At 51.5% G+C, this 11,554-nt stretch overlaps 1 protein-coding gene across 2 annotated transcripts in view; it reads right to left on the bottom strand.

Moving 5' to 3' along the window:
* Nucleotides 1-44: 44 nt before the first annotated feature.
* Nucleotides 45-11,554, bottom strand: part of SYN1 (synapsin I) — a 33,950-nt gene continuing 22,440 nt past the window's right edge. Inside the window, exons 6-13 of one of the 2 annotated variants that reach the window (XM_079764947.1) lie at nt 6,141-6,203; nt 5,271-5,413; nt 5,107-5,181; nt 4,906-5,008; nt 3,349-3,489; nt 2,938-3,025; nt 2,258-2,849; nt 45-968 (exon numbers count right to left, since the gene is read on the bottom strand). In XM_079764947.1, the coding sequence (XP_079621073.1) occupies nt 833-968; nt 2,258-2,849; nt 2,938-3,025; nt 3,349-3,489; nt 4,906-5,008; nt 5,107-5,181; nt 5,271-5,413; nt 6,141-6,203 (1,341 nt within the window). In that variant the 3' untranslated portion in view covers nt 45-832. The remainder of the gene's footprint in view (nt 969-2,257; nt 2,850-2,937; nt 3,026-3,348; nt 3,490-4,905; nt 5,009-5,106; nt 5,182-5,270; nt 5,414-6,140; nt 6,204-11,554) is intronic. The other variant, XM_079764948.1, reaches the window with a different exon arrangement.

The raw sequence follows: 11,554 nt of genomic DNA, 5'->3' as shown, positions 1-11,554 counted from the left end.
AAGGTGCAGACCACACAAACAGCGCCACTGCACGCATCACCACAGGCGGCACGATGAACGAGGACCACATATGCCAAGCACGCCACAAGAGGAGGCCACGTCAGTCACAGACACAGACATCACGGCAAAGGTGGGGAAGTGGGGGACCACTGGCCTTTCATGTGCAAAGGATTCTGGGAGGATGGGTGGAGTTTGCATATTTAAAGAGAGCTGTCAGAGGCAGGAAAGTGGGGCAGGGGTCCCTGGAGAACTGAGGGGGTCCTACCAGTGGGAGGAGCTCCCAATGTATTGAATAGAGTTGGGGGGGGGGGTGAAGGGCAATCCTTATGGGACTGGGTGGTGGCATTTGAAGAGGTGGTTCTCCAGAAATGGGAGATCCATGAAAGAGAGCTCAAAGGTAGGGGTTTCTTAAGGATTTGGGGAATTTGGGTGGGGAACTAAGTGTGCTTGAGAGATCTCAGGCCAGGAGTATGGTTGTCAAGGAATTTCAGGACTCCAGGAGGGGACTCTGTGGTGTAGGGCCAGAATGGGTTGCCTGGTGTTCGGGAGCTTCTGGAAAGGAAACCATACTTTGGGAGTGGAGGTCCTTAGGAATTTGGAGGTGACCAGGAATGGGCTTCCCAAGAATTTAGGAATTCCAAACATGAGAAATAGGTTTAGGACCAGAAGTGAGGTTTCCTTGGGGACTTGGGCATTCTGAGGAGTGAGAAGAAGGATCTTGGTGAACCAGGAGAAGGCTTCTCAAGGGAGTTGGAGAGTCCAAAAGTGAGAAATGGATTCAGGGCCCAGACAGGGGTTACCCAGGGATATTGGGGGTTCTCAGGGTGGGGTGTCAGTCGGAGAAGAGGCTGGCGAAAGACTTCCTCAGGCTGCGGATGGTCTCAGCTTTCACCTCGTCCTGGCTAAGGCTGGGCCTGGGCGGGGCTGGTTCTGGAAGGTTGAAGGCATTGGTCAGAGACTGGGATTTGCTAGAGAGAGACAAGGTGGAGGAGGTGTGGGAGGAAGGGGAGAAGAGGAAGGGAGGAGGGGGAGAGAAACACAATGTTACCCCAGGCCCAGCCCCAGCCCCAGCCCTGTCCCTCTGGTCCTGGGGCGGTGCCTGTGACCCTCCCCCCCATCAGCGTGGTCCTGGACCCTTATGGGTCATCAGGTAGGAATTGGGGCGCCCTGGTCCAGGCCAGGAGCACTGGGATCTAAGGTAAAGAAGTCTGGGATCAATGGGAAGAATCTTGGACTGAATCTTCTCTTCAAATCTGGGGTAGACTGGGAGGAATTTGACAGAAAGATATGAAGATGGACAGGGAGGTATCCAGTCCAAGGGTAAGGAGTCCAGGAGGGAGGGGGGCTTATACCAAGGACAGGCTGGGAGGGACAAATCTAAGGGGGAGCAGTTGGGTGGGGCAGTGAGGACTTTTGAGCTAAGGTGGGAGGAGCCTGAGATGGACCAGAAGGATTTGGGGATAGACCAGAAAGGAGGCTGACCAGCGATTTTCAACTGGTGTGCTACAAGAATTTTAAAACATGCAATACGTGACTATGTAGTTAGGGGACCAACCCCTTTTCCCTTAGATTGTCAAATTTTTAGAAAGTGACAACAGAGGCAACACAATAGCTGTCCCGTGTGAATGAAGGTTACACCTATTTTTTTTTTTTTTGGTCACATTGGCAAAAAATATATTTTTTGGTGTGCCGCAGAATTTTCATGATTCGTTTATGTGTGCCATGAGATGACAAGTGTTGAAAATCGCTGGCCTAACACGGTAGGAAAAGCATGGGGGTGACTGGAAAGAGTGTGACGTGACATAGGAGGACTGAACTGGGTGGGAGCATTGGCTTGGAGGAGTCAGGTTGGGCTTGGAGGAGTCAAGGAGGATTCGTTTGGCCAGGAAGGCTCCGAGATGGGAGGACTTGGTGGGCAGGGAGATACTGAAGGAGGGTCAGCCAGGTGCCTGGGCTGGAGGAGGGGACTTTCCCAGGGCATACTGGGAAGACTTTGAACTGAAAGGGGGGTTTCTCTGGGATTCTGGCCCCAAATCTCTTGGATGGAGGGGAAAGAACCTGGGATGGAAGGCAAGAGCCTCTGTGGACTGAAAGGCGTGATTGTTTGGGGGCGGGGTCTGGCACAGCCTGGACAGAGAGCTCTCAGGACCCCCGGATGGGATCTGGGTCTGAGGAGCTTGAGAGCTGGGGCTGCTCTCATGGTGCAGGGGCATGTTTCGTGAACAGCAAGGCAAGGGCTGCTGAGGGGTCCCCTTACTTGAGCTGGGGGTGCGGGGGTCCCCCGGCAGCAGCCGTGGCAGGTGGCGGCACATCCTGGCTAGGTTTCTGGGCCAGCTGTGGCTTGGTGGGACGCCCAGGCCCCGCTGGACCGCTGGGCCGAGGTTGCTGCGTGGTGGGTGGCCCAGTGCGGGGCATGGGACCCGCCTGGCTGGCCTGGCGGGTGGGGCCAGTAGGGCCTGGCGGCTTCTGGGGTGGGCCCTGGCGCTGCTGACCACCCGGTGGAGCCCCTGAGGGCTTTGGTGGAGCCTGACCGGAGACGGATGTCTGACGGGTAGCCTGTGGGGGGCCTGCCTGGCGCTGGGGAGATGGGGAGGCAGGCGGGCGGGCTACTGGAGGCGCCCCAGGTCCTCCTGCCACTGGCCGGGATTGGCGGCCTTGACCCTGGGTCAGTGGTGGGGCCTGGGACATAGGCTGCTGGGACGCTGATGTGGGACTTGGTAGGCGCTGGGGCAGGGGGCTGCCAGCTGGGGGTCCAAGGCCTGAAAGGTGCTGCTGGCCCTGTGGGGGCGGGCGCTGCTGCAACGGAGGTCCCTGGCGTTGGGGGCCTGGGCCCGGCTGTGGAGGGCCACCTGAGCGACAGAGAAAAAGAGTTCACATGTGAGAGCCAGCAAGTGAGAGGTAGGGGGCTGCTGGAGAGGGTGTCGGTCGCTCACTTACCCTGTGGCGGGGGTCGTTGCTGAGCCGGGGGCCCCGAGGGCTGCTGGGAGGTCTGGCGGCCCAAGGGCAGGGCCCCTGGGGACAGAGTCTGCGGTAGAGGAGTGGAACAGGAGAGGTTAAAAATAGCTACCAGCCAGTAGAGCATCAGCCAATCAGAAGAACAGGGGATCCCTGTGTGCTGGGTGTTGCCCTGTTTGTGGCTGAGCTGAGGGGGACGTCAGGTTGTTGGGTGGGGACCCCCAGGGGGAGGGGTCGGGAAGCACTCAGGGAAGTCAGGGTAGCAGCTATTGATCAATTCTGAACGCCACTGCTAATTGTGATCACATGCGTAATGGTGATGCCCTTAGCCTGCTGCTGATCAGCTCTGGGACGCAGCAGGGGCAAGGGCTGGCCTGCCCACCAGTAGCTGACCTGGCTGTGGGAACCCCTGCCAGGGGAGACATCCCGCTGCCGGGGCAGGGCCTGGGCCATCTTATTGACCACGAGCTCTACGATGAGCTGCTTGTCTTCGTCCTGGTGGTCACCAATGAGCGGCATGGAGGAGCCCACCACCTGGGGGAGAAAACACCCAGTGAGGAGAGAGGAGGAAGTGCATGTGAGGGCTACAGTGACTAAGTGCTTTCAGTTGGCAGAGGGCACAGCGGCTGCCAAGGCAACCAGCTTCAGCCTGAGAGACACCGATTTATAGTGTGAGGAAGGCTTGTCTCCTGCGAGGGAGGTACTGACAGCTTATGAGGTGCTGTCCTAGCAAATGAGGGCCTCCAAGCACAACCCCGTGCAGCACCCGGTTTTTGTATGGGCCCTGAACTAAGGATGGGTTTTACATTTTTTTAACGGTTGAAAAAAAAGCAAAAGAAGATATCATAATGTGAAAATTATGCCAAAAAACACACAAAGTTTTAGTGGAACACAGCCACACCCGAGCATATTTTTCCATTGCTTTTAGAGAGAGTGGAAAAGACAGAGATAGCAATGTGAGAGAAACACATCGATTGGTTGCCTCCTGGCCGGGCTGGGGAGGAGCCTGCAACTGAGGTATGTGCCCCTGGGAATCGAACCTGGGACCCTTGGGTTTGCAGGCCGACACTATCCACTAAGCCAAACCAGCTAGGGCCACACATTTTTTTTTTTAAAATATGTTGTCTATGGCTGCTTTTGCAGTTGAGTAGCTTCAACCTACTCAGCTGTAACTCATAGTTACTATATGGCCCACAAAGCCTAAAATGTGCACCGTCTGGCCCTTTCCAGAAAGCACTTGCCCATCCCTGCTTTATAGTGTGCTAGGTGCTCTGTCCTTTACAAGGAACCTTGTGGCTTATGTCCTACTTTGCAGTTCACAAAGCTCCTTGCCCTTGACACATACGGGATATATAGTGTTTTTAGAATTCAGGAAGTGCTTTTGCAAATGGCACCAATGTTTACAAACTGCATTATCATGTATGAAGTGCTGCTGTTTACCAAGCACTTCAACTTTTCAAGGCATTTTGCAGTTTATAAATTGCTTTACTGTTTACCAGGGGCACCACTGTTTACCAAGAACTTTAGAATTGTGAGAGTACTTTGTTTCAATCACAAGAACTTCCCAGTTTACAGAGCTCCTTTTTGATAGTTTTATAAAGCACTTTCCTGTTCACTAAGCATGTCCTAATTTATAAGGTACTTGATTGACAACAGACCACTTTCAAGATCATTAAGTGCTTTGCCATTCACCAACGGGGCTCAATTCACAGAGCACTATAGTTTAACAAATGTTTTGCTGGTCACTAAGGATGTCCAGGTTTACAAAGCAGTTGACAATTTACTATTTTGCCTTTTGCCAGGGTGTCCCAGTTCAAAAGGCACTTTACTAAACTTTTTGCCATTCACTGAGGACTTTCTGGGCCATGGAGTGCTTCGTAGTTTATGGATTGGTGCTCCCCTGCGCCGGCTCCTCCCTCTGTGCCCCCACCAATCCCTGGGTGCTCCCACCTCAATGATGTGATCCCTTCCGTCCTTGCCATGCAGCGCTTCCACTGCGCAGATGTCCAGTCCCCCAAAAATCTCTGAGCATGTATCCACCCACAGCTTGTACCTGGCAACACGTGGGGTGAGAGAGCCTGTCAGTACCTTTGCTGGAGCAGCCGCAGCCCCACCCTCCCGCCCCCTCCCCGCTGAGTTCAGGCCACCCACCTGTCAGACATGGCAATCTGCTCGAGCATGGCAGAGCCCGTGTTGGTCTTCCAGTTTCCTGACACTGATGTCCTCCTGGGAGACAGGAGAGAGGAGAGAGGCTCAGGGGGACCTGAACTGCACAGGGCAGAGCAGGGGACCTAGGCCTCTATTTCTCCACTCACATGTAGGCCTTGTAGTTCTGCCCAATCTTCTGGACGCGCACATCATACTTGGCGTCAATGAAGGGCTCAGCAGTGGCATACGTCTTGGTCAGTGCTACGACGCTGGCGATGTCCTGGAAGTCATGCTGGTTTTCCACCTTGACCTGTGGGCGGGCTGGGGATCAGGGCCTTGGCAGGATGGGGCAGCAGTGGGGGTGCCTCAGGGCGGGGGTGTGCACACAAGTGGCACGGGTGAGCTGAGTACACAAAAAATTCGGTGGACATACATACCAAGGCACTTGGTGCATGCATAATTCTGGGCCTCCTGGCTTTTACATGTATGCACAGACATGAAGGTGGGTGTATATCACTCTCTGAACATACTAAAAATGATTGAATTGTCACCTTATATGGGTACGTTGTATGGTATGTGAATTATATCTCATTAAAGCTGTAGCAAAATTGTGTATATATGCAGTATATCTATACAGACACAAAATCAGTGGTACATACAATAAATGAACAGGAGCACGGACACACTCCAACATAAAAATCACAAGTCTGCTTTCTACATACACAGAGACAAAATCAGAGGGATGGAAAGCATACAGGACCCCAAGACCCTTGAACCTAAAATATTACACAGTGTGTGTTTAACACAGAGGCATGCATATACACAGATATACTAACAAAATAACAGGACACATAAACTGGCTGAGTGCATGACAGAAAACTGGGCCAACAAAATCTACAAATGTGAGGGAAAAGATACAAATAGGTAAACATCCCAGGACACACAATTATACAAAATTAGCGGTGTGTACTGAATACCCAATGTACATCTACATACATTTAGGAACACACAGGGACACACCCAACCCGGGGACTCACCTTGCCCATCCCGGAGTGTGCATGCCCCATCTTCACAACCACAGGGTATGTTGTGCTGCTGAGCTGGTAGGGTGGAAAGGCAGAGCATGGTCAGGGCAGGAGGGCTGATTGCCAAGGGTGGGGGTGGTGTTGAGGGGAGCCATCCGGCAGGAGCCACATATTAGGAGCCATTTCCCAGAAGAGGCAGGCCAGAGATAAGCAGACAGCAGCTGGGGATCACACCGCACCCCTGAGCTCAGAATCCAACCCAGAGCCCTTTCTGCCTGTCCCTCCCTCCACCCACCCAGACTTCCCGCCTCTGCTTTCCCAGGCAGATGCATGGGATAAGGGGGGGGTGGGGGTGGGCTTTCCTGGAAAAGGGAAAGTTTATTTATACAGTAACTGGATGATAGAGAAGTGACTGTGTGCATGGGGGTGTGGTGGTGAGCATGTAGCAACTGGACCCCTCAGCCAGGCCTTGTATGTAAGCCTTGTCCACACACACACACAACCTAGACACACAAACCCTCCAAGCTCAGATCTACACAACCAAACCCAGAGATGCCCATGCACATTGAGACCCACAAGATGGAGGGACCTGCAACCAACACAAGCTCTGGAGCACATTTGCCCTCCAACTGCGTAGATGCCCACAGTCATTCAGCCAGCCTGGTGCTCACGTGTGGGGCAGGGACCAGAGCTTCTGCCAGCCTTCTTGCCCGGCCGCACACAACACTTTCGGGTGCAGGCACACACACAGCCCCCTCCCATCACTCACAATATAGAGGGTCACACACATCGTGAGAGATTATCCATGTAATACAAAGACAACCCTCAGGGCACAACCATAGAATCCAGAGATACACAGAGCTCTGAGAGGCACACACCACAGAACTGGGCATGTAGTCAACACTCACAGACACACATACAACACTCCTAGGCATACTGACAACAAACAGAAGGACCCACACCACACACAAAGAAAGGTACACACACTTCTAGGTATTCACACAACCGCTGAAACCCACACCACACTCCTGGGCACACAAAAAGTATATCTAGGGACACAACATACCGTGTTATATGTAAAAACAGAGAGGCATACACACAACCAGAGACACCACAACCCTCCTAAGCACACAGACAACACTCCTGGGCATGTGCACGCACACACACACACACACACTCACATGCTCACACATTCAGGTGCAGGCATACATCAAGTCTCCCAGATCCTGGGCAGGATCCAGGGACCAGGTTGGGCGACCCCAGCCCCATCATAGTAGGATGCACACAGGGCCACGCCCTCCATCTGCTGTGCAGACAGCTGCCCCACAGGGTAGAGAGATGGCATTCCGGGAGGGGTGGCTGGGGCGGCAGTGGTTCTCAGTTCCCGACAGACACAGGAAGCCCGCAAGCTCTGGGTGACCGATTGACCTTCAGGCGTTGCCCCCCCCCCCCCCCCCGCTGCACTCCCACCTTCCTCATTTCCCAAATGCTTGGCGTCATTATGGGGCACGGAGAGGCACCCTGTTGGGATGGGCTTGCGGGGATCCTCTAGGTAGTGTTGCAGGGAAACACTGCAGAGGTGGTTGGTGACCTAACAACAGGCACACTTACAGCTCACACAGGGAAGGAGAGACGTTCACCATTACGTCTGTGCAATCTAGACCCGCCTTCCAGAGGCAGACACACAACTCCCAGAAGCAGCACAAAACACACGGGGCTACACAAAACCCTCAGGTCCATACATACACCACATACATGCCACCTAAAGGCTCACGGGCAACTCTCCTGGGCAGAGACACAGCAGAGAGCTGTGCACAAGCGCGCGTGCGCGCACACACACACACACACACACACACACATACACACACCCCAGATTTTCTAGGCTCCTCTTTTTATAAACCCTCCTATTTCCTCTGGGCCTGGGACTGAACACAACACTGTGGACACGTGTAAGTGTGCTTGCACATGTGTGTGCAAGGAGTGTGGGGTCCTCTGGAGAGCCCTAGCTTTGAATCTTAGCATTTCCTCCTCTTCTTCTTTTTTTAAAATATATTTTTATTGATTTCAGAGAGGAAAGGAGAGGGAGAGAGAGAAACATCAATGAGGAGAGGGAATCATTGATCAGCTGCCTCCTGCATGCCCCCCACTGGGGATCGAGCCCGCAACCCGGGCATGTGCCCTTGACTGGAATCGAACCCGGGATCCTTCAGTCCTCAGGCCAACGCTTTATCCACTGAGCCAAACCAGCTAGGGGACGTTTCCTCTTCTTAAAACCATGTGGGACCCCTGGCAGGTCACTTAACTCTCTTTGGGCCTCAGTTTCCTGATCTGTAAAAAGGGCCCACGCAGGCCCAGGCCCTTGGTGTGCTGTGGAGATTGCCAGGTGTCCGTTCTGCACACTCAGGTGAGCCCCACGGCCCCCACCCCCACCCAGCCCCTCAGATGGTCACACACCTGGACACCCCTTTACGGGACCCCACCAGTTTCAAAACCTGCACAATAACCTGGTTCCACACGACCCCTCACATATAGACAGTCGACAAAACTCTGTGCTGACTCAGGTTTCAGCGTTAGAGAGCTGGCGTCAGAACCAGAGTCAGCAAGGGGCTGCAGCAAGACTTTCCCTTCCCTCACTTCTCCCTTTGGCTCCACCGCTGGCTTACTCAGCTCCCTGTCTCACTCACTCTCACTCCCCTCCTTTCACAATCAGCTTCTCCAAATTCCTGGTTTACGCGTCCTTCCCTCCCTCTCTCTCTCTCTCTTGTTTCCCCAACAGGCATTTCTTCACTCTCATTCCTGGGCAGCTCACTCAATCCTTTGTGTGTCTCAGTTTCCTCATCTGCATAATGAGAATATGAACAGTCTCTAACTCACAGGGATGTTTGAGTTATGTCGGGAAAAATGCTTAGTACAATATCTGGCACACAGGAAGTCTGCATCCTCCAAAAGTGTCGGGTACTATTATTATTATTGGCTTATCATCTCTTGGTTAGCCAACATTAACCAAAAAGCAATCTGGACTGACTGAGTGATAAAGTACTTACACAAAGATTTTAGAACAGCGCTTGATACCCATTAAGGACTCTTAAAGTGTTGGTGGTAGCTTTTGTTGGGTGATGGTGTTGCTGTTGACTGGGCTAATCTCCCTGAGTTAATCCAGCTTAATTAGCAAGAGGGTAATGGAGACTGAATAAAAGAATTTCCACGAAGACTTCGGGGCACAGTATACAGTAAATGCTCAGCAAGTGACTGCTATCATGACTACCATCATTATTATTGGTCTGTCCTTCCTGGACAACGAAGGCTGTTAATCAGCCTTCCCAGGATCCTAGGAAGATGGAGATAACATCTGGAATTTGGCAGGCAGGGGTTGTCTCACCCCACCACCTACCAGAGGCATGGTCAGGGAGGGGTTGATGGGGAAGGGGCAGGGCAGGATGGAAGAGTATCAGTTTTCTCCTGACTCACTCACTGACTTCTTTCACCACCATTCAACTCCCCCCCAACCCCAGGGCTCATTAATTAACCATCACCTTCCCGCTTGCTAAGCCTGGATTGAGATCCTGGGGCCAGCTGGCCTAAATCCAATCCCAGCCATACCCTGTGATCCTGTGAAAGTCCTTCAGTTCCTCTATTCCTCATCTGTAAAATGGGAATAATACTGGTACCCATCTCAGAGGCTTATTATGAGCTTTTAAAAGTTGAATTATAGCCCTGGCTGGTTTGGCTCAGTGGATAGAGCGTAGGCCTGTGGATTGAAGGGTCCTGGGTTCGATTCCGGCCAAGGGCACATGCCTGGGTTGCAGGCTCAATCCCCAATGGGGGACATGCTGGAGGCAGCCAATCAATGATTTTCTCTCATCATTGATGTTTCTCTCTCTCTCCCTCTCCCTTCCTCTCTGAAATCAATAAAAGAACTATATTTTTAAAAAGTTGAATTATAGTTGACATATAATATTATATTAGTTTCAAATGTGCACTATAGTGGCTCAATAATTTTATACATTATGAAATAATCATGAAAATTCTAGTTAGCATCTGTCACCATACAAAGTTATTACAATACTACTGACTATATTCCCCTGTGCTGTACATTGCATTCCCATGATTTACTTATTTTATAACTGGAAGTCTGTACTTCTTAATCCTCTTCATCTATTTCACCCACCCCATGCCCCCTCTGGCAACCACCAGTTTGTTCTCTGTATCTATGAGTATACACTGAGTGGCCAGATTATTATGATCTCTGAACACATAATAATCTGGCCACTCAGTGTGTGTGTGTGTGTATGTATGTATGTATATGTGTGTGTGTGTGTGTGTGTGTGTGTATATATATATATATATATATATATATATATATATATATATATTTAGAGGCCCAGTGCATGAATTCGTGCATGGGTGGGTCCGGCCAGCCTGGCCAGGGGGAAGGGACATGGGCGGTCGGCCGGCCTGCCTGCTGGTCGAACTCCTGGTCGAGGGGACAATTTGCATATTTATTATATAGGATATACACTGAGTGGCCAGATTATTAGGCGTTCAGAGATCATAATAATCTGGCCACTTAGTGTATTTCTATTTTATTTTGTGTGGGGTTTTTTTGGTTGGTGTTTTAGATTCCACATATAAATGAAATCATAAGGTATTTCTGTTTCTCTGGCTTTTTTCTTTCTTTTTTTTTAAAATATATTTTATTGATTTTTCACAGAGAGGAAGGGAGAGGGATAGAGAGCTAGAAACATCGATGAGAGAGAAACATCGACCAGCTGCCTCCTGCACACCCCCTACCGGGGATGTGCCCACAACCAATGTACATGCCCTTGACCAGAATCGAACCCGGGACCTTTCAGTCCACAAACCGACGCTCTATCCACTGAGCCAAACCAGTTTCGGCTCTCTGGCTTATTTCACTTAGCATAATACCCTCTAGGTCCACGCATGCTGTGGCAAAAATTGTGAACTTTAAGGGAGATAAATTATGTGGAGTGCCTGGTACACAGTTGGTGCTATATAAATGCTATTTGCCTGTGTTTTTTTGAGCAGGGTTAAGATCCAGGCTCTGGCTCCAGGCCACCTGAGTTCAAATGCCAGTTCTGCCACTTATTGTGATCTTGAATAAGTCACTTAATCTCTCTGTGCCTCAGTTACTCCACACTGTATTCCTCCTCCACTCACCTGCCTCATCTCCTTCCACTGCTTCTACTTGTCTCCTCTCTGCCTCCCCCACTCCTCACCAGTTTGCTGGATCTACCAGAGACGAATTTTTGTGTGTGCTTGGTATACAGTATCTGCACAAGACATGTTTATTGACGAAAATGAGCTAATTCGGGCTTCAGCCACGGGGAGTTTGCGACCCGTGGGTGAATGGGTAGACTGTGGAGAGTTGCATTGGGGGAATCTTGACTCTAAGCGCTCCGTGGAGG

Source organism: Cnephaeus nilssonii, assembly GCF_951640355.1.
Source record: "Cnephaeus nilssonii genome assembly, chromosome: X".
NCBI lineage: Eukaryota > Metazoa > Chordata > Mammalia > Chiroptera > Vespertilionidae > Cnephaeus > Cnephaeus nilssonii.
This window is presented reverse-complemented; position numbering and strand designations above follow the sequence as displayed.